This window comes from Triplophysa dalaica, chromosome 3, assembly GCF_015846415.1.
Source record: "Triplophysa dalaica isolate WHDGS20190420 chromosome 3, ASM1584641v1, whole genome shotgun sequence".
Classification (NCBI taxonomy): Eukaryota; Metazoa; Chordata; class Actinopteri; order Cypriniformes; family Nemacheilidae; genus Triplophysa; species Triplophysa dalaica.
The window spans coordinates 20,457,694-20,482,121 of NC_079544.1; the positions used below are offsets into that span (position 1 = coordinate 20,457,694).

Genomic DNA, 24,428 nt, shown 5'->3' on the forward strand with positions numbered 1-24,428 from the left:
TTTAAGAAAATCAACCTGGGGAATGACAGAAATTCTTCCAACAGTAATTTGAAAGATGACAAAACACATGAGAACTGTGATAAAAATCCAGGTTAAACAACCCTAAAAAAAATCCTAAATACACATACAAATGTTACTGTTGCTTAAAAGTATTTGAGGTGTGAAAATACTTCTGTTGTTTTTACCTGTTCCTCCAGTTTACATTCTCTGCAAAAAAAATGCAAATAGAAATAATATTTTGTTTGAAATTTGGTAGAAATGTTGTTATGAGTTCACAGAATAAGCAAAAAATAATCATTTAACCTAAACCCTTACCTATAAATAGTAAATTCAGACAAACTGGTCTTTGAAACTGTGTTTTTTTCCGCTGCTGGATATACAAACAGTGAAAATTTAGCTAGGTAAATTGCAGGTAAATCTTAAAATCGCATTATCAATATGATTATAATATTAAAACATTATATATTATTAAAAGTTTGTTTTATAAATCTTTGCTGTCACACCATAGAACACATGTGTGGTATACTTGCCAACTATCCACATGACACGTCTTCTTTGAAATGGCTTACTAGTAATTTTTCTATCCAAAAAATAGTTTGAATGTTAGAAATAAACCACAGTTTCAAATTATTCGGGGTAAGATTAAATGTGACATTTAATAATTTATTTATAGGCACCAATACAATACTTTGTGTTATAAAACAGCTATATTTATCATTTTACACATGAAAAATCTTCATGTTGTGTCTTCCATGAACGCTTTTGGGTAGTGAGCATTATTTGTCCAGTCCCCTGTGATAGATGAATGAGCTGTACAAGGATTAATGAATAGGTAGACGATAAATGAATGTGTGCACTTACATTTGGCTGGATTATTTTATTTTAACCATTTGTATAATCTCAACATCTTTCATCTGGACATGAGATACTGGTTCCAGATAAAACAGTGCTTGCACCAAACAGATCTACATTCGTATGGATTGGCAACCTTGTGTACCTGTTTTTGTGTCTTGGGCTTATTTAATCGATATAGACGGCACAACGGTTTTGTTCCGTGTGGTTTGGCAGCCTGTGAATAGTGGAGATGCTATAGAGTTTCATCTTGGGTTATGTGAAGACGGAGCCATCGTCCTGATCAAAGCCTCGGATTTGTCTTTTAGGAAAGTATGAGCTAGTTGCGTTTAGTCTTAATTATTCCATAATATAAAGTTATTTTTTTTGAAGTCTTTTTGCCCACAGTCTCACAAGTGTGTCTAGCCCAGTGGCCAAACCATAATCCGCAGTAGGGCTTTAAAGAATCTCGGTCATACACAGGCTTGTGTTTGCTTTGGCGGAGAGAACCGGTTGTTATTAAGGTCTTCTGTCAGTTCATTTATATGTATAGCTCGGGTGTGAATGAATGAGCACTACATGCACTAATTCAGACCAACACGATACGCTAACAAGATCTAGCAGCAGTTACACCACAGTACTGGACATTGTTTTTCTTTTCTGTGTGTTACAATGAAGATGCCTTAATTTTTGCTGCTCAATCAATTCTTTGTCCTTTTGCAGTAGCCCAAACATCTATACAGAATGCATTGTGTAAATACATTATCTCCTTTGGCAAAGATGCGATCGTGTGGCGACATATTAGTCCTGTGTCGAATGGAAGGGGTCAGCGGTGGAATGAGCCGTTGGTTGCAATTCGCAACCTCGCCGCTAGATGCCGCTAATTTTACTTATTGCACCTTTAAAAATGCTGCACTTTCACGTTTTAAATGTGTGAGCTCTTTAAACTTTAATGGATTTTGATTGACTGTCATGATCTTATCATTCATTAGCTGCAAAAAAAAATGCTTAGAAGAAACATATTGCCCTTTTGTGTGGTTACTTATCCGGTTTTTACTTGTTTACAGTTAGGGGCGATTCACACTTCGCGTCTTATACCCTGCAGGAAACAAGAGCTGAGCAATGTTCTGTTGTCAAATGCTTGCACTCTGTAAAGTTGAAGTATTTACGTCTCGATGCAGAACCGACACTGCTAGAAAAATGTGCGCGTCGCTCCCTATTTGTATACATTTAAAATAACGAACTTGCAAAAGACTAAATGTGAATCGCCCGTTGTTGTTCTTGATCTAATCAGTTCTAAAATCAGAACAGACCTGAGTCTCATTTTTAGGTCATGGCCCATCAGTTGACAACAACTGATTAAGTTGATGCATTCATTCGAGCAATTTGGCTTATGTGTCTTTCTCTGTTTGTCGGTCTCTTCCCATTTGCCTTGTTTCTCATCAGAAAGGAAGTTCACCAGAATGGTTATTCTTATAATCTATCTTTAGTGTTGTTAGCGTGAGAGTGGATGTTTGTTTTATATTTATTAAGTTAGGATGGTTTGTTCTTTGAGGAATGTGTGCTGTGATGAAGCTGAGAGAAATCACAAAATTATAAAAATGTGTTGAAGTTTAAACCACTGTCAGTGATAAAATGAAACACATTTCTACATTTCTTTCCATGATCGCTGCATTGATAGCTTTAAACTCTACCAGTGGATATAAAGGAAAAGAGTAGATGAACGTCAAACACAGTCTGTCAATGTCCACACAGATGTCCACACAGTTCTGGAATGTTGTTCAATGAAAATCTAGTAAAAATCCTTATTGCTGTAAGCAGTGTCAATAGATTCCTTCTTGAGACCATTTGTGCTTCGGGAAACCCTTCTCTCTTCCTCATTCTCCTTGTCTGGTCTTCATTTCTCTTTTTTTATTCATCTCTCCTGTGTCTTCATCAGTGATCGCATGACTTGTAAAGTCTCTGAGGAGTCTCCCTCCTTCTCCGCATTCTCCTCCTACAGATCATTTGGCTTTATAGGAGAGTAGATTTATCCACTGACTAATTGACCTTGCCATGTTACTTCCTCAGCTGGACCTGGACCACGACTCGTGTCCCCTAAAGAGAAAAGTTTGGCTGGAATTGACGCAGCGCCTGATGTCACAGCGAGTGGGCTCAAGACAGGAAACCGTGCTCATACTGTACCGCTGAGGAAATCCGGTGGCTTCACACGCAATGCACCTGCTTGGTCATTTCCATGGAAACTGTGGAATGGATGGATCCTAAACTACTTGTATCATCGTGAGATGGATGCTGGTGTTTGGAGTATGACGCTGGATCCTTGTTCACCGATCAGGACTGAATTAATGCTTTTGTTGTTTACTTGACAAAGGGTAGAGAATTTAGAGCCGCACGGCTGTCTGCAGCTCTCTAAAGAACACACGCTGAGCTCTTCAGCAAGTAACATAAATGTTACTTTTGAATTGTAATGCACTTGAACAGTTAGATTTAACCAGATTTAGTAAAGAAGTTATAGTTCAACTAGTAGGGCTTTATTCCAGCTGTAGAAGCCTGAAATTCCATCTGGTAGTTAAGTCACATGTTATTTTCCTGAATGAGAACGGCTCATTGGTTACGACTAATTCATAGTTTACCTGGTTTTAGCAACTCCCTAGCTAAAAGGAACATTCTCAGAACGTTCTCTAAATGTTTTGCAGTAACATGAAGTGTGTTTTATAAGCATTTTATGTAATTGTGAAACTGTTTTTGCACTGTTAGTAAATTAAAGGGACAGTTAACCGAAAAATAAAATGTGTGCCATCATTTTCTCACCCTTGGGTTGTATCATTTCTTTGTTTTGTTGAACACAGAGAAAGATATGTGGAAGAATTTAACAGAACAAAGAAATTTTCAAAGAAATTTTTCCAACTATGGTAGTCAATGGTTTCCAAGAACTTGTTTGGTTCTTCTAAATATCTTTCTCAGTGTTCATGAGAAGAAAGAAATATTGACAGATTTGGAAGAACTCGAGGGTGAGTAAATGAAGACATTTTTGGGTGAACTGTCCCTTTAATAAGGAATACCAGGAAAACATTCTTCGCGTATGTAGTTTTAAGTCTACTTGCTTGGATGTTTAATAGCCCAAGGGCAATAAGCCAAATGCCTAAATTTAGAAAAAATCCTGGTGCTCTCATACTTAACCTTAGGTCTACCTTATAGATGAAGTCTGATAATTTGCATAAAAATGAAGGGTTATTTTCAACCGAGCATTGGGTCAAAATGGGACGAACCGTTGGGTTAAGTTAACCAAGGAAATAGGTTGACCATCATAGGTTAATTAACAACTCAACGGTTTTGCTTGTCCCTTTTTGAGCCAACATTGTTTTTTTTAGGCGTGTATAAAGGTAATAAGCATCTCAACAAGCCACATGATTTGAGTTATCCTTCATATCTGTTGTGCAGGATGGGTCAAGCACAAAAGTTTTATGTATTGAGGTTTTTTAAAACATCTAACCCCAAGTATGAGCAAAAACAATAGTGAAAACCTCTAATCATGGTTGTTTTTAAGAGAAAGGAAAGAAAACAGGAGTAGAAGTAATGTGTAAGCCAGGGGCTGTCCAGGGAGAAAGGGAGTGGTATCTTCTCATGAGTGCCATTATAGCCACATTCACACGCCTTTTAAGTTGGCGTCTAACTTCCTCGAGTGTCATTATTCACATCATTACCTCAAACTGAAATGGACAACCGAACACACAATCCAAACATGACTCTCCACCCTCACTCCTCATCTCATCCAACATCATTAGGTTGTCCCAGCATCAGGACAGAGTGGATGTTTTGATTTCCTGTGATTTTGTTCAGTCTTTCCTAAAGCATGGCAATGGAATGAGTTTCATGAGAAAGACCTGCAGTAGTCATCTCACGACATGTCTGAAGAGCTGGAACATGAAGAAAGTGTCCAGTTGGAAACATTGAAAATTTAAGATGTCGTTCCCCCACAAATGCTGTCATTAACTCTCATGTCGTGCCAAGCCTGTGTAACTTTTTTTCTTCCGTGGAACACAAAAGAACTTTTCAAAAAATGTACTTCAATCCCTATTTGTAATTGCATGGGAAAGATTGACCGGTTCATTCTTCATAATGTTTTGCTTTCCACTCAAAAGAAAACACATCTGTAGAATGACATTCTTTATTTTTTGCCCTTTGAGGAACCCAAGTTCCCCAACCTCTCATATTCTAAACCTGATTGGCTTTTATTCAGAGCTGTTAGTGGGCTTAAATTCTTCAGTTGTATTTTTTCCAAAACAAAAGAAACTCTGGCGTGTATTGCGCTCATTGATTTTGTTTGTTGTTACACAAATATGTCAAAGGAGTTGTTTTCCAAGAACGATTTGGTTTACACAGCAATTCCCCACATCGGCTTTGGACAGCAGAGACTCCTACTCAATCCAGAGCTGAATGCCGATGATTATCGTGAAGGGATCTATCCGCCTTGGGTAAAAGATGTCACTCATCTTAAACCAGACAAGCTAATCACTTTATCCTTTACTGAGTGCTCCCTTTTCACACAACCACATACTCAAGGCATTTCGGGAGTTGTCTATCTTAGAGACTTCAGATCTAAGGCAGCCACTTCTATGTACATTTTGAACTATGTATAAAGTTGTTGGAGCATTGCCGCTATCCACTATGGGCCTTCTTTTGTACATATATGATTACATTTATACCACCACATTCATTTACTATTCCAACCTCCATTCCTCAATCATAGCAAAGAGACATTATTTATCTTGTTAAAGGAAAAGTTCACCTCAAAATGTTTTATTGTTTACTCACCCACAGGGCATTCAACGTGTTTTATGACCTCACGGAACACAAATAAATATATTTTATATACTGGACATTGACAACAGCTATAACCATGATGTCTATGAAGCGTGGAAATCTCTCGGATGTCCCTAAAATATCTTTATTTGTGCTTCGAAGACACCGTGAGGTCTTAAAACATGAAAATCACGTGGGTGAGTAAAAATGAACATTATTTTGATTTTGAGGTGAACTTTTCCTTTGACAGTTTTATCGTCTCATAGTTTGCCGTTCTTGAGGTTCTCATTTATTAGTTTTCGTAATGTGCTATATGTTCTCTTATCACAGCTGTGCTGCTCAGAGGACAGGGGTGTATGCATTGTCTCTAATTAAAGTCGGATTTTAGAGCTCGCTGTAGAGGTGATGAACTCAGATCTGCGTCTAACCCGCATGAAACATGAGCCCTTGGCTGGATTACGGGGCTTTCTGGGGTGGAAGATGATCGTCAGACGATGGACCCTCGTGTCTCGGACCAGCATGCCCCCTGAACGCTGAATGATGACCGTAGTGGCTGAGGAATGCTGTGTGTCCTTGTGGGTAGGGTCCTGTCTCTTGGCGTGACCAAATATTAATTTGCAGTAGATTTGATATAAAATCGAATGCAGTTGAAAAGGCGAACTTGGTTCAGTTTGTTGGAGAAACATACACCGCTGTGTGTGTTGTGGATCGTTGGAGTCATTTTTAATTTGTGTCCCTCATATACCTTCATTTACCTGTAATAATTTCTTAATTCTCTATATACTGTCGTTTTTAGGCTTTAGTTGACATAATGTATTGTTATAACTTGTGTACACCATAACCAGCTAGGCAGCAACTATATTTTTTACCCCCTTTTAATGTAGTAGTTATTCCATAATTCTGAAGTCTTTTGTCATTAGTTCATCACTAGGTTTGTTACTAAAGGACATGGTACTTATGACCCCGTTTCCAAGATTTTGTATAGAAAACATAATTGAAAGCACACCATATCTCAATGTTTTAAAACTCACAAAAAAATAACCTTTCTACACTTGTGATTCACACTGTACTATTTTGGCCATGATTTTGCTGTCTGGGACAAATTTTGAGAATCCTAAAAGAAGTCTATGATCCTTGGCCAAAGTTTTTCATTGGTAGTGTGACATGTTCACCAAGACCACTTGGCTACTCACTCTACTGGATGGGTTTTCTTGCATGTGTCAGTTTACAAAAAGACACTGTCGTACAGTCTGGCATTAAAGACAAGTAAAATCATACAGTGTGGAGACAGATTAATATCTAATATTGGCTGCCATGACAGCGTAACACAGATGAGGTAATGTTGGATTTAACTTTACACACAATGGGCCTTATCAATGAAACATTTGTAAATCAGTAAATTCAGAGTAATTTGTGCTTTAAACAAACCTTGCCGAGAGCTTTCCTCCGGATTCACGAATACTTCATAAACGTCAGATTTCATAGTATAATGTGTGTATGTTAATGAATTCCAATCATTCGTAAACAGGGCTCCCATGCACGGTCATTCACAATTAGCATAATCTCCGCCTACAGCTATGCAAATTACGTATCTATGAATTCTGGAATCATCTGGACTTCATTCTCTGGTTTGGGTACATTATATTGCATAAATGCATGATAGGCCATTTGCTTACCAATTATTTAATCAATTAAACTGTGTCCACCAAAGTGTTTTTAGCATTGGTTGCTACGATTTTGAATGTCTGAAACAGTAAGCCTACTAGTCACATTTATCTTATTTTGAAGAATATTACTTAATTTGATGCAGTAACCTTTAAGATTAATTCATCCATTGTTGTGTATGATGGCAGGTCAATGTATGTTTGTCCCGCCTCTTCTCCACTGTGACTGGACGGTTGTGTAAAAAAGGACAGTGACGAGCTCTGCGTTTTACCCAAAGTTAAAAAGTAAAAAATGATAAAAGACAGGACAAAAGAACTCATGAAATATCATTATGATAAATAGTGCCTCAAAATGCAGTGTCATCAGTTTGTCTAAAAGAATAAAGAACGTTACTTGCGTTTTTAAGCACTATTTACTTGTGGTATGGAGCAGGTGTACATTTCTTTCGTACCAACTAACGTTTTGAAAATACGAACATTTTCATGAATCCAAAAATTTACGTCAAAACGACTTTACGAACAATTTACACAAAAAAAATTGTGCTTGTGTTTCCTGAATAAGGACCAATATTCCTTAATCTACTTAAAGGGACAGTTCACCCCCAAATGAACAAAACTATGTTATCATTTTCTCACCCACTTATCATGTAAAACCAAAGACTGTATCAAAGATGGACAGCATGATGCCGCTTCCTTCCATTGTAATGAATTGATCGTAAAACGTCGGATGATGGGCATGATACGCAAAAAACGTCAGTCTGGAGCCTGGGCATCTGCAGAAGGAAGGACTCCGCAAAGTGGCGAGCACAAAATGCGGCACGGTATCAGGATCCTTCCCATATTCCCTGATGACTTGATCGTAAAACGAAGAAATCATGTTACCCCTGTTTATATAACATCTTATAACTACCTAAAATCAAACTAAATCAAGTAACTAACACTTGGGCATACATCAATATGATAAAACAGACTAAAATACCAGAAAACATCTTTGGAAAAAAATATTGGAAGTGTAATTGGATTTATAGTGTGGCTCCTGTCCCATTTATTTACATGGAGAGGGCGGGGTTCATGGCCTGGACTGCAGCCCAGCCACCAGGGGAGGATCAAAGGGCCGGCAGCTTGACTTTTCAGGACGTGTGAGGCACCCCTGTTTCAAACCTGAATGACTTTCTTCTGCTGAACACTGAAAATATACCCAAACAATGGCAGTAGCTATTTACTTGCACTGGTTTTGTGTCTTTACAGTAGAAGTTAATAGCTACCGATGTTGTTTGGGTACCAACATTCATCGAAATATCTCCTTTGTGTTCTGCAGGAGTTAGAATGTCATATAGGTGTGAAATGACAAGAGGGTGAGTAAATGATGACAGAATTTTATTTTTTGGATGAACTGTCTTTCTCTCAAAAGTTTATGATAAACTTTTACATCTCATTATTTTGCTCTCATTTGTTCATTATATTTTGTGTGATCGAATCCCTTTGCCAGCAGGCCATGCATCTAGGAAATGAGTTTTGGTCATTAAGTGGATAAGTCATCCCTAAAACCCTTTTGCAGGCCATCTTAAGAGGCTGTAGAACTTCAACTTACATGGCTGTAAATCTGGCCCACATTTTGGCTCGCTGCGATGCTGCAGTTGCACAGTTTGCAAACCAGTAACTTACAGAGCGGTGCTTTTTTTCTGAAGCGGAGCGATGGGGATTAATCCTCCCATCATAAACCTTTATTTCTCTTTGCTGAGCTCATTTGAAATCAGAGGCAACGTTTGCAACAGAATACAAACGATATTGATTTCTGCACATTGCACATTATATACTTTATACTCTACTGTTTAAAACAAAAAGCGTGAAACAGGAAACAGTTTAAATTTTACCACTCAACATTACCGCATTTTTTATTAACGTCTATTAAAAAAACTTGAGTCAAGTTTGATATTGGGCGCTGGTAATGGAAAGTCTATTGAAGTGCATTGGATCATGGAATACACTATGTACAGAACATTTTTTAGCTTTGCAATTGTGAGAATACCAGAAATAGACCTGACAAATCAACTGAACAATGTCTGTTACTCTTGGTCTGATGGTAGAACACTAATGGAGCAACAAATGGTCTCCAATGGCTTTTTTCCCAGCTGTTTGTTTCTGGACTTGTCTGAGCCTTTTGGTGGGGTTTCCCCTGGGAATTCCTTTTTTAAAATGTAACCCCCCAGTTTTCATGGTGACTGAAGTGCCACGTGGACCATCCCTGAATAAGTCTTTGTTTCCATGGACAATTTTGAAGTTCAATCGAATAAAAGAACAAGATCTAGAGGGCCGAATGTATTCACATCACTCGATACCTCACGTCTCTCTAAAAGTTCTTCTGTCTTCTGTTTTTTTTCTCTCTGTCCTCGTTCGCCGTCTGTTTGTCTGTCTCTCTGCTGCTTCTGGCGATTTTACAGAGCGTTCGTGGCATGAGGCTGCCCTCTGAAATGTGGTAACCTTACACTGCCACATTCTGTTTGTGGTTTGCTGCTCTCGTTCCAAAGCATCTCGCCTATATGGCCACTTACATGCAAGTGCATTCACGGTTTGTATGCAAACTGCGGCACATGGCAAACTGACCTTTCCATTTCTCGCTCTCTTTTCTGCCACGCTATTTTCTCTGTTTATTTCACATTTTCCATTCACTTTGTTTTTTCTTGGTCTTTCTTGGCCACCATTTGGTTAAACTGCACCATTATTCAAATCTAAAATGTTTGTCAAATCTTTGTGGCACTATCATATCATGTTACTTTAAATCTTTTGTATATCTGTTTAACTTTTTTTTTTTCAAGAGCATCAGTTAAAGAGCCCTTTATTACTTTTTTCAAGCTGTAGATAAAACGTTGAGAGTTCATCAAAACCCTTTTGGATCCAGTGTATGTAAAATAGAGGCATCTAGTGGTGAGGTTGCGAATTGCAACCAACGGCTCACTCCACCCCTTTCGGAGCGCAATGGAGGCTGCACAGGAGATAATGTCTTTACGAAACTCTTAGCAGTTTGTCTATTTAGGGATATTGTAGAAACAATATGGGGAATTCCGTGCAAGGAGACCCGCAGTGTATGTAAATAGAAATTCTAAGGTAATAAAAACATGACGCTTCATTGTAAGGTCTTTATGCACCTCTAAAGACACAGTTATGTAAATAATGCTGCATTTCTGTCAATAGATCCTCCAAAATATGACAAAGCACCTTTAAATGGCTTACACATTATTTGCTCTAAGCTTGTGTACTGCAGCTTTGCAGATTTAAAGTGTTTAAGTCTGTGAATGCTAATGTTAAATAATGAAGTTGTCTATATCTTCATTAGATTTTATTCGATTTGTCTTGTACTGTAATCTATCATAGTTATCATTTTAAGTTTGAGCTGGCCTTATAGAACATAGTTGGTGTAGAAGTGGTTTTTACTTTTAGGTGATAAAACTGTTTTTTTTCACCTTTTGCGTGGTAAATGAGGCAAAAGGTAGAAGTCTGAGGTAGGTCTGAGTCATATTTTCAGAATCATGGAGGTCATACAGATTTAGAAGTGGACTATTTTGACTTGGCAGCCACTCAGAACATCTTTGCAACCATTCACAGCATCCTTTTGTACCATCAGTTTTAGGTCAGATTTTTTTATGTTATTATGGCCCTGTGTAAAAAGTCTTTGCTCTAAACAAGTCAATTTAGTCAATTTGTAGTATGAAAAAAATCGGAGCTCACTCCAGGCTTGTTGCCAGATCTGCTCAATTAAAATGTCAATGAGACCCAAAGGAAAGATTTAATGTTAACTATGTGCTGGAGATGTTTTACTCTTGAGCTTTGTTTGATGCTCATGTACAGAGATCAGCAACCGAAAGAGTTCATTCACAATGGAAGTGCTTGTCCTGTGTGTGCAGTCCCCAATGGAGACTGGTTTGGATAGTGTGTGTATAAGTTGTGTGTGTGCCACAGCTGTTGTGACTGGGGGTTCTGTTGTTTTCCTGGACTATTGTGACAGCACTGATGGAAGCCTCTACAGCTTATGGAGTGAAATTGAGAGATCTGCTTCGGTGTGTGCGTTGCCTGGTCTCATTTCGGTCCAGTTGCTGCTGTTCCTCTCTCATCTAACATGCCTTTAGTCTGACATCAGTGGCCTTAGAGAGAGTGGCACCCTGGGTACCTTGGTGTATGTGTGGTCGTGCTTAAGTTCAGTACAGCTGAATGGACAGGCTGAAACTCCACTAACAAACCATTGACCCAACACCAGTCTTGGCACGAGTGTGTTCAGTGTGTGTAAGTTCAGCAACATTTATGACAGCCAAATGTTCTCACCAACATGCGACAACTAACTTGTATGTTCATTTTACTGGTCTTCACAAAATGAAAAGGGCTCAAGTGAATCAAATCACAATTTAAATTGAATTTGTTTAAGGGTAGGGGATAGAAAATATCATCAGTCTGAAAAAAATCAATGGAGATCTGTGAAATAACCTCTAGTATAATAAAAGGTGTGTGTGCGCATAGCTGCGTGCTTGTGTGTGTGCATGCAGTATATACAGTAAACCAAACACAGGACTCATATGAACTAAATGAAAAAATGCAGGGTTATTTTCAACCCAGCGTTCAGTCAAAAAGGGTTTTTGTGTTTGTTTTCTCTTTTTATCTGTTCTGACTGTAATTCTTGCATTTTCAGATAAAACATTCTTGAGATTGATGTTAAAGGACTAGTTTACCCAAAATGTTTGATAATGATTTGCTCACCCTCATGTTGTTCCAAACACATTCTGTGGAGCTCTAAAGAAAGTTTTATTTAGAATGATTATGTCAAGGTCCGAAAAAAACATTTTAAAAGTATTTTAGAAGTACTTTATTGACTCCTGTGCAGAGGTGTAAAGAATACCTGAAAACCGTACTTAAGTAAAAGTACAGATACCTTGCAGTGAAAATGACTAGAAAAAAGTAACCAATTTCAAAACGGCTACGGTAAAAGTATTAGAGTATCAGATTTTAACAGTACTTGAGTAATTTACTCATACTGAATGTAGGCTCAAAGCTTCAATAGTCTTCAACACTTAAGAGACGTGTCAGTGAAAATCAAGAAACAGTTGATTCGTGAAGAGAGCGATCGCATCAAACTGCACACCTTGACACTCTAACCTACGTCTATTATAAGTAACAAATTTTATATTATAACAAATACAAAGTAGCCAAAAAGATACTTAAGTACAGTAACTAATTACATTTACTCCAATACTTTTCTCAGTCAAGAATCAAGTCGTGTTTGGTTGCGTGGCACATGACAACTGGTGTTCATCCAAACAGTGAGGCAAACAGAATTAAATCTGCATGTCATTTGTAATTTTAGATTTTAACCACAGATAGCCTCAAAGTCTTGTTAGTGCAATGGTTTACATTTTTTTGCAGACTCTTTTACTTTTTCTATCTCATTCCTAACTCTCTCTTTTTCAGATACGTTCCAGTCTCTGTTGTCCTTCTCGCAGAGTCACCTGTTCTCTCTGTTCGAGACCACGTACACGTCACTCCTGCCCTCCATATCCCCTCACATTCTGTGCCTCTACACCGACCTGTCTCGCTACCTCCAGGGCACCGGCAACGTCTCCGTGGAAACTGCCGTCCACTGTTTCTTCGACAGTCTTTTCCCCTTGGTCCACGCACATATTGTCAACCCCGGCATGGCGGAGAGCATTGGCACCGGCGCTTCCGGTGACAGTCAACTTGGCGACTGTCTCCGTATGACTCGGCAGGACGTTAACCCTTTCGGGCCCCACCCCCAGACGATGACAGCAGAGCTAGTGAGTGCACTTCAGGCAGGTCGGGCGCTCAGCATAGCGCTCGCAGTGGGGTCCGAGGTTATGAACGTGACAGACCCTGCAGAGTTGTCCAAGGAGTGCGTGCGTGCACTGGTGCGCATGCAGTATTGTTCTCATTGCCATGGCCTCACCCTGATTCGGGCGTGCAGTGGCTTATGCCTTAATGTAATGCGAGGGTGCCTGGCAAGCCTCTCCGAGATCCACGCGCCTTGGAGACAGTATGTAAACATCTTGCAGGATCTTGCACGCATGGTCGCCGGAGAGCACAACCTGGAGCTCGCGCTGCTGGGGATCAGAGGTCACGTTGAAGAAGCCATACTGTACGCTCAGATACATGGGCCGATAATAACTGCTACGGTGGGTGTCAATGGTAATATTACACGTTGTTGTTAGATTGAAGTTAGTGAGCCATTGGTTGCAATTCGCAACTTTACCACTAGATGCTGCTAAATTTAACACACTGGACCTTCAAGGCGAGTCCCAGACCAAAATGAATGTTTGAGCTGTCTTGATTAAAAATAACTTTCTTTTTGTCTCAATATCCAGATTTTTTATTTGTCTAGAAGAGAACAGAGGTCTTTGGTAAATGTGTTCTGGCTCAGCCGGGCTAAAAAAACCCTGTAAATTATTATTTTACTTCTCTCCTCCACCTCTAAATCTCCAGTGTTTTATTTACATTGTGAAAATGCTTAAAGACACATGGAAACCAACCATCTTCCTTAGATTAGACTCCGTTACCCACAATCCCCACCTTGCGTTAACTTCTGTTAGTTATTTTGCTCCTAATAATGCTATATTTGGTTCTGTTTAAATATTGTTTTCTGTCTCTTTCCAATTCTTAATCTCCCTCCAAAGATCATAAACAGTAGGCTCTGTAAATGTGTGTGTCTTATTAAAGGAATTATAGCAGTGGGTTGGTTTTCACTGGGATACTTTCCCTAACGGACTGCGGTTGGCATGCCCTACCATCATGTGCTGCCCGAGATGGCATGCTGTGCGTGTGTATGGAGAGTGTGTGTGTAAGAGATCAGGTTATAGGGGTCTGTCGAGACTCTGTAGGTGCTGACAACGCTGGCTGCCCTTATGCATGTGTGAAAGACTTCCATTGAGCAGTACAGTGTGACTGTAAGGAGGAGGCCTGTTTTAAAGAGGAGGGGGTGTCTTTTTACATCTCTTTGCTTCTAGTGTGTGGTTTAAATCCTTGAAGATCGGGTGTCATGCACATGTACCGGTGGGTTTAGTTGATGCTGGGCTGTGATAGCAGCTGAACTCAGATAATGACGTGTATGTGTGTCTGTGTTGCATGCAACCCTGCATTCTTTACGTTGTTAGGAATTCTTCTTACATTCAGACCTGTCACTGCTGGTTATATAATTAAAAAGCACTGCCTTCGCTCATTGTTCTCTTGTTACCATATTCGGTTTTGAAGAGTCTTGACTGTCGACATAAAGCATAGTGTGGATAAGCTTTTTTATGTAAAAAAAGGAGGCATGAAGGGTTCATGTTTTGGTCCATTTTTTTCTAGGGCTGTCAAACGATTAAGCGCATCCAGATAAACATTTTGTGTTTACATAATATACAGTATGTCTTTGTACTTTGCATATTCATTTTTCATTATAAACGTATACAAATACATATATAAATAAGAAAAATATAAAATATACAAATCACTAAACATTTATAGGTTTTAATGTACATAAATATAAATAAATATTGCCCAAATAGATATAAACGTGTATGTGTTTTTCATATGTGACCCTGGATCACGAAACCAATCTTAAGTAGCATGGGAACGTTTTTAGTAAAAGCCAAAAATATATTGTAGGGGTCAAACTTATTCATTTTTCTTTTATGCCAGGAATCATTTGGATATTAAGTAAGGATCATGTTCCATGAAGATATTTAGTAAATTTCCTACCGTAAATATATCAAAACTTTATTTTTGTGAGTGGATGACCTGCTACAGTGCTTCTAAATTCACAACTTCAAACCCATAAGATTGGTTTTGACGTCCAGGGTCACATATACCAAATTTATATAAGTACACAGACATATTATGTAAACACAAACGTTTATTCTGGATGCAAAACCCGATGATGAGATGGGATCGGATGAGATTTGAAAATATCTGACAAATTAAAAATATTTTGTTTAAGTAGACATTTGTACAAAATTGGTAAAGGATGGGAAAATCTGAACTAACTTACACTGACAAGTAAACATGATGAGTTTATTCACACCTGCGTTTTTTTTGTTTTTCCGTTGTAATTTAATGTTTTGCCAAGGTTTAAATACCCCAAATCTTATTCTTCAAGACAAAAATTGTTCTGGAAGCACTAATTGAGACATGCACAAAATAAACGTATATCTATCAAAAATCAGCTTATACAAGAAACCTGTTTTCACGTGTTTACATGCATATACATACTGGCTACGCAGAAAACTGTGTTAACACAGAACCTGCATATGCAACAATAGTTCTTCATTTGGACGGTTCTACATCAACTGCATGACTCTAGGGCGGACTTTTATGCGTTTTTTACTATTAATTCCGTTTGGGACTTTTGCTATTGCGCTGTCAGACATGCACACAAAAACAAAACTGAGAGAAAACTGGTAAAGGTGTTTGCATGCAGCACAAACTCGGACTAATGGGCAAAAAACTACTTCTGCCGAGCATGTTTTGCCTGAGCCGTTTATAAGCTTTTCCCGATTAAAGAAAACCGTTTTACTCGTTTACATGACCTACTTGTTATCATCTTATTAATCATAATCTGGTTGAGACTGTGCATTGTAAACATGATGACAATTGCAAAGTTGTGTTTTCATCAGTATACATTATGTATTTACACACACATATACATACAGTGATTGTTTTTCAGAGCTTTTTATATGGTCGGGTAAATGTTTGCTAACTTGTAATAGATAAAACATTTAAAAGATTGGTTAATTTTTCTAGATAGACAAGTTGGCCCATGAAACGTTTTACTAAAAATGATAACCCTAACCTGCCATATATCGCCGCTGTCTCTTGTATCTTCATATTTCTTTTGTTCATTTTTTGCCATAAATAATTACTATTATCATCACCCTTTATGTTTTTCATTGGGTTTTGCAAATATCTAACCAATGAAGAGTATTAAAAAGTGCTTGTCAACTTTGACAAAACAGTTTTTAATCATATAAAAATGTCAACAATTTTTTTTCTTCCTGAAAATCAATTAATTTGCACATCCGAGGTTTCGGAAGGACAATTTCAATATTATACTACACGTGACATGTACTGTCCGTCTCACAACATTTCATTCTTTTTGTAGCTTTCTCTTTAAATTCCTTATTTCGCCTCTTTCAGTGGTTTTTGGAGCACTTTCTCTGAGTGTTGTATATTTCAACAGTGTTAAGGTCCATTAAAGTTTGCTGGACGGGATGATAGGAACGACACCGCACTGGTATTTCCCAGCTGGTGATGGAATGAGAGTGTAGACGTTTAGCCCGGAGGTTATAGTTCACTGTATGTCTCACTGTCTATATGGATAATGGACAGTCTCTGACCCGAGACGTGCCTCGAGGTGGCTGCTCTGAGCGCGCGTCAAACAGAAATGAGAAAAATGTAATAAATCTTCATCTGTCGTTAAGAGTAAAGTCAACAGTTAATGTGCTGCTCTACTTTATTTCCTAGGGTTTAACTGAGGGCTCTAATTACAGTCTTACAAAGGAATTTTAATAGTACGTTGTGCTTTTAGATAATGAAACAAGTCCCTTGGGATAAAACGAGACTTGCATAGACCAGAAGAAGAGCCAACTAAGTCATTTACCTGATTCATAATATACAATCTGAACAATCTTTTTATGCCACAAAGAACCTTTTGTGAAACAGAAAGGTTCTTCAGATGTTAACGGTTCTTTAAATGTTCTTCTAGGGCATTGAATAACCCTTTGAAGCACCTTTTTTTTTGTATTTAGTCCTTTGTTTAAATTAATTTTCATCCACACCCTTAGTGTTTTTTTTTTCTCTGATCTGATGTAAAAGACCCTCACTTTATGGCTTCTCTTTCTTTATTCTGTCATTCCCTTCTTCTAAAGTGCTGAGTGTGCAGTCTCATCTCATGGTACCGTCATTACTGTGAACAAATTGATGGGTACAGGAAGTCTTTAAGTGCATTCACAGAATAGACTCGAGTCAGATCCATTTGATATGAATAAATAGGAGGAAATGAGACGTGTCTAGAAGTGTTTTGATTATAAACATTTAAAGAAATATGTTAAGCACCCTTGTATTTAAACGTTCATCTCATTGTTTACATTTGGACCTGGACAGTTGGATATTGTAGTAGTAAAAAGTGTAGAAAGGTGTTGGTTCTGGAATTCTGGAGAATTAGCAATCAGATCAGATGTGATCTAGGCTTATGTAGTTCTTCATTGATCCCCTGGTGGTCTGAACAGCACGAATGGGGTTTTAGATTAATGCAGTCTTTGTTAACATGTGGCATCATACCAGCGCTATGTTAACTTAAACATCCGGGAGAGAAAGTTAACCCGGATTTTTGGAAACCATAAATTCCTTTACACAAACAGCATTATAAATTCAGGTATAATCACAGATAATTCCATCAAGAAAGAATTTGTGGACCAGTTACAGTTTCAAAGTAGTTTATCAAAGTACAATTTACTAGTTACTTGTTATTTTTCTGTATACAGAGCCCAGGACGGGCAGAGATAGATGTCTATCTCGAGACACCTATTATATAGATATGTCATTAAACAGGGACATTTTATGCTTGGTATTCCATCACTTACAGCCTCTTTAATAAATCAGAGAAGCAATTTTCTGGATAAAAAACACTCAGGATCTCATTTGGGATGATAGAAAACGTGAATGCATAACTCACGCTAAACATGAACATGGAAAACACTGACAAAAAAAGAATAAAAAACTTAATGGTGAACAGTGATTTTTTTAGTTAAGTGTTTTTCATTTGATCAGTTTCATTTGATCAGTTTATCGTTGTTATGTTGGTTGGTGTTTAAAACGTTTTGTTTGGTTTCAGTGTTTGGACTCGGTGGTATTTGTTTGGTTTTAGCTGTATTTGTTTGGATTCAACGCTATTCATTTTGTTTTTGGTAGTCTTTGTTTAACTTCAGTAGTATTAGTGTCGCAAAGAGCTGTTGGAAAACCATTGACCAACAACATGGATGAACAGAAAACAAATTGATATGATGAAAAAAATCAACCTCTCTAAATCAGTGTTTACTCTAGTATCTATCTCACCCCTTACAAAACAAACAAATATGTGAATATACTGGAAAATATAATGCAATATATTGGAAGCAAGTGCTTAAATATTTAAATATATGAAAAGTTGCCATTCCTCATGTATTTTTCTATATATTTTAATACTGTGCTTACATTCAACATTTTTAAATTAATGATTTAAAATACTGACATTGTATATACTGTATATATATATATATATATATACACAATGGCATAAGGGGTAGATGATGTTGATTAGTGACTCAGATTCTTATATAACAAACTGCATGGAGAAGTTAAACAGTAAATGTCTTGTGAAATTCCTCCAGTGCATTTAATGCTTTAATGTTTATTCCTGGTGTTTCAACAGAGTCGGCGATTTTGGTTTCTGTGTGCATCTTCAAAAAGTTGTTTACATCGATGTTTTAGAAAGACAGTGACATTAGAGACCAGAGACATCCGTTGTGCTGGGAAGCCAGATTGCAAATCATGTGTGAGTAATTGAATAATGGTAAACTACAGACAGAGTGAAAATATGCTTATAAACAGAATCTTTACACTGTTTACATGTGCAAGGAGAGAATAGGAACAGTGCAATATCAGATTCTGCTAGCACGAATTCAGACTAATGCTAGTTCTGCATTGCCATGTTAATAAGCAAAAATGTCTATTTGTATAAGTAGTTTATCAAAAAAATAAAGAAACCTTCATTTATCCTCATCCTTACATTCAAAACCAATTTGGACTCCTGTGGAACGCAAAGCAGGAAGGAAAAGATAAAAAAAAACCGGGGATGAAAAGGGAAGGGAATAAAAGTAGATGATATGGAAATGGGAGGAAAAAGAAATGAAAAAGAGGTAGTTAAAAGGAGAGATACAGACAAAAGACTGAAGGAGGTGGTGAAGGAAAGTGAGCATAACAACCGCTGAGTCAGCCAGTCAGGGGTCACATCCTCAGCTTCCATGTGTTAGTGGAGATCAACACTTAAAACGAGAGATGCTTTAGAGTCAATGCTTTAAATCTGTGCTGCTCTCTGAAGCAGAGCGTGGCTCTGTGTTAGCCACAGACTTGGCTAAAAGAGAGAAAAAAGTGAGAGAAGGTTGGAGAAATATATAAAGTGATGTACAGCTCAGAGACTCCATTGTGTGTTAATGAATGTGTGCGATGTTTGTTTGCTTAGCCTGGAGTTGCTAAGGTAATTTGTGTAGCTGTTCATTAGTGCTGTCACATCAAATTTGCCGAGTTGAAAAAGCGGCGCTTCCAGCGATCTTCAAATGGAAAACGCGGACCCTCCCGCTGCTTTCTGCTTCTTTCAGCCTGCTTCTTTCCCAGTGGTGTTGTGGCTTAGTGGTTATTGGCCAGATGTGCCCTCAAAGGTTGCTCATTTGATCCTTTGGTAGAAATGTACGGTAAATCACCTTGGATTAGGAAGTGTCTGCGCTTAAAGAATAATGTGATGTTCTCTTAAGAGGCGAGCTTACCAAAATAATCTTTCATACATTTTTCACCCTGGTTTTCCTCCAACACTGTATGACTGACTTTAGAACTGAAAAATAATGTAATGATTATTCACTTGGATGGATTCAATGAAATGGCAGTACCTTATTACACATGGTAACACTTAATAAAGCACCCAAGAGGGTCGGGCAGAGTGTGCTTCATCATTTTCCAAGAACTACGATCAGAGTCTACAACCCGATCTTTGGGGAAATGATCAGTGACACACATATTTTGCATCTGACACTTGCTGCCCATCGTATTGTGTTCCCGTAGCTCATTTGGTAGTGCATTGTGCTTGCAATACAGAGTTCTTAGGTTAGATCCTCAAGGTAAATCTTTGTTAATAAATATAAATGCATATCTTGTATGCATCGCAGCTGTCCTTCTGAGGCTTTTATCTACAATTTTACTGATTTTAATTTTTTGCCATGAATCATTCTTATTAGTCACCCGTTGTGTTTGTCACTGCAAATATGTAACCAATGAAAATTATTAAAAAGTGCTTGCCAACTTTGTAAACACAGTTTTTAATCATTTGAATAGCACAATGTTTTTCCATTTCTTGAAAAAAAGCAAATTTGGGGACAGATGCATAAACATAGCAACTAAGTTAAGACTGTATCTTAACAAATATTCGCAAATCTAGAATTTACTTAGGACTTATCAGTCTTACTTTTCATATTTCAATTAGACAATCTACATTTTTATGTAACTGACTTGAAGAAGTTATGATCAGTCTTGAAGAAAACAAACTTGTTTTTGTTTGTTGTGATTAACTTGCATGACAAGTCTTAGCAGTTTATGCAACCGTCTTGGTCATTTAAGGTTTCGGTTGCGATAGCGGTTGTTCACAATAGATTAATGTCTTTTGAGTTTTAGAGGTCCTTGGTTTAAGTAAGCAGAACTTTTTAAATTTGAGTCCTGTTAAGTTTAAGTTCTTACCAAATCTTAGCGAGTGCGACTTAAATATTTAATTTATCCTTTTTTGAAATTAAGTAGACAGAACTTAAATAACTACTCCAAAATTGCATTTTTAATTTAACTAAACTAAATTCTTTCGTTTTTTTTGTCTTAAATATTTACATATTTGTTAGTCTTAATATGCATATATCAAACACTTCAACTTATGCAACCCAAAACGTGCAAGGAGAGACTGATCTCAGAACTGGCATTTGCACAGTTCCTGCTTACTGGTAACATAACACACATCACAGGTCAAATGTAGCTCCGCAGAGCCTAAGCACATGCAACACTCTTCTAAACAATGGTAACCACAAAACTGAAAAATATGTCTAACTCTTCTAAATATGTAAGAGAAGTGAACATTAAACACTAATAAGTCTTTAACTTTACCAAAAACATGTAAATAAAAAAAAAAAAAAATTTACTCTCCTAATGCAGTCTGACGCAAAGCATGCTGGGAAATCCTTCTTGACCAATCGTGTTGAATTAACTTGTTTAAATTAAGTACATTACATTGAAAAAGGGGTTAATCAATTTTTTGAGTTTTAGTAAAAACTTCAAGTTAATCAAAAATAATCATCATATTTTTCTCAAAAGTTAAAAAGTGTTTCAGGGAGTTAAAATATAAAAATAATAGTAATTGTAATAGAAATAGTAACCAAATAAAGTAATTAGATCTTTTTTTAAATAAAATTAAGTTTACATTACTTAATCTGTTTGATTATTTTGAACATTTGGGTTTAATGTTTTCGGTTGGTTTACATCAGTTTCTGCAATGTTTGCTAAAAGAAATCAGGGTGCTAATGTTTTGCACGGAACAACTGAATGAGTGCCGAGATGCAGGGTTCATGAACTGATCACATGCACACAGATCATCAATCAGCTGATTGTTTAAGTATCTGCGTGGCAATAACCAAGCCAACTCGAGCAGCCAGAAAATCTCACCTCGAGTACACACACACACACACACACTAACCTACATGGAAAAACAAGCCACTAACTAAACAGTGAAACTGGCCTCTCCTCTCATACTGGCACAGCGACGGCCTCATTCTGTTTAATTCAACACTTACTGACTTACTGCACTGTTTTTCAAACAGTGCTGGCGTTTTAAAAGTCATTCTGCCAATACATCCATTCCCTCATTTACCAAGAGATCTATCCATCATTCCGTCAGTCCATCCATGCATCTGTCTGTCTATCTGACTGTCTGTCTATCTGTCTCTGTGTCTATCTGTCCTTTTACAGTATATGTCTGTCTGTCTGTCTGTCTTCCTTTGTGTCTATCTACTGTTTCTGTCTTTCTCTGTCTGACTGTCTGTCTTTCCTTCCCTGTGTCTCTCTCTGTATCTGTCTGTCTGTGCATCTCTGAGTGTGTGTGTGTGTTTGTGTGTGTCTATCTGGCTGTGTATCTCTCTGCGTGTCTGTCCTTCTACTGCATCTGTCTTTCTGTCTATTAACTGCATCTGCCTGTCTGTCTATGTATCTATCTGTTTGTCTGTCTCTGTGTCTATCTACTGTATTGTGTCTGTTTGTCTGTCCATCTATCTGTAGGTGAGTCTGTCTGTCTCTCTTGTTTAAGCATTATAACAGTTGCGAGAGCAGTCCGGATGTCACTTGTCTGTCTATTTGTTATTTCCTACCACAGTACCTCACTGATGTTTGGCATACACTTTAATAAAACATGGGCATACTTTCTGTGTATTAAAGTTTTGTGTAAAGATATGTTGGTCTACTCTGTAACAATGCACATTTGAAAAGGCATTTTAGAAATTAGTTTAGTTGCTGTAGGAGCAAGAGTATTTCTATGCAAAAGTGGGTACTTCTGAAGGCTAAACAGATGACCCATAAAGCATTGTGGCAGGGGCAAGAGAGCGCTGAGAAAGTTGGAGTCGATTCTTACATCAACAAAGTGGAATCGTACACAACACAATGCAACTCAATACTCACTCAGTGCGAAAATTACACAAACATGGTAATAGAAATCTGGAAAAGACAACTATAGGAAAGATCTGTTCTTAATAGGATGGCTTTTAAACAAGAGGAGATTATGAGAGTTTGTGTGGTTTCTTTAGGGGTGGACACAAATACTGGTGCCCAAAATGGACCTGTAAAACTAGTGCCACCCACCAACAACTACTACCTTGGTTTGAAGATTAGCGTGACATAGTAATACAAAAGAGATAAACATCTCAGTGGCTCCAGAGCATATACAATACAATACAATTCTTAATTGCTTTTCACAATTTTCACAATGCAAAAAAGTTGTGACAAAAATGAAATTATGAAATGTATAGAAAACATGACATTGCTGTGAATTTTTTATTAAGATTTACAATGATGAAAATTGTAATGATCACATTCATAGAGTAACTCATGTAGGACTTTTCACATCTTGCTCTATACAATATGTCACAGCTCCTGCACATGTCATCCTTTGAGAATCACGCTCTGCGTGTTTCGCACACATCTGCGATTTCACAGATATTACATGGACAGACAGGTGCACACATACACAAACACAGGCAGGCCACACTTGCTGTGTTCAAACCTTTCAACACTAGGTAAGCGAGTAACAGTTGACCAGCGAAATGATCGGTTCTGTTTTGTGTCACAGATAAGAGTTCTTATTCACTAGCGTTGCGTCTAGACGTGTTTGTTTCAGTCCCTGGCATCTGCTCTTACTTAAAACAGAACAAACTGACCTAAACTTGACTCCTTTAGTAATTTGTTGTATTATTGGGTAACCAAAAGTTAACATTTCATGCAATGTTGGAGACCGCTTTGTTGAATCTAGTGGAAGTTGATTTGATGGGAGAAAAAATAAATCGAGGACGGGTAAAAAGGGCCAGTGAGGTCATTCTGATGTCTTAGTTTGGAAGACATTTTGTAGGCTTCAGTAGGTCCATCATGTCTTTGTAAGGAGCTTCCTGAGGTTTATTGAATTTTTATTAACTTATAAATTAGCCAAGACTCCAAAGGAAAAAAAACCTGAACTTAGAATTTAAGGAATGGAGAGTTATTTGATTCCAGACAAGTTATTCGATTCCAGCTGCATCCGGATATGGAGAAATTCCTTTTAACCTCTTTTAACCTCTTAGCATTTAATATACTGAGTGCCTGTAGCTCGGCTGGCAGTGCGTGGTGCTAACAATGGCAAGATCGTGGGTTAGATGTCCCAGGAAACACGCAAAACCAATTTTTACCGAATTCCGTATGACTGCAATCCAGCATGCAGGAAATTATTCTGCTGCAGGATAAAGTGCTTTTCGGGATAACCATTATTTATGCGATGTCTTTTTGGTTTAAAAAAATCCACCGCTGCGTTTATTTACAGGAAAAAAACATTGGTTCCCATGCTGTTCGTCAGAAAGAGGGAGGAAAAATATTTATAATGGAGGGTAAATCAATAAACTACGGAGAATACAACAAAATCAAAACACAAATATTTTCCCAGCTCTCCCACATATTTGGCCGATACCCATAATGCTTCGTTCCCCTCTTGCTCAAAGGCTTCTCCAAGAAAAGCGAAAGATAGCGATTTGGAAAAGCTGTTTGTTTTACATTTATTAAAGTTGATTTTTAACACATGTTCGT

At 37.7% G+C, this 24,428-nt stretch overlaps 1 protein-coding gene across 3 annotated transcripts in view; it reads left to right on the forward strand.

Annotated features, from left to right (window-relative positions):
• The window catches only part of gpc5c (glypican 5c), a 106,249-nt gene that overhangs the window by 13,914 nt on the left and 67,907 nt on the right, over window positions 1-24,428 (forward strand). For all 3 annotated transcript variants that reach the window (XM_056744612.1, XM_056744610.1, XM_056744611.1), the window contains one exon: window positions 12,753-13,471. In XM_056744612.1, coding sequence (XP_056600590.1) covers window positions 12,753-13,471 — 719 coding nt within the window. The remainder of the gene's footprint in view (window positions 1-12,752; window positions 13,472-24,428) is intronic.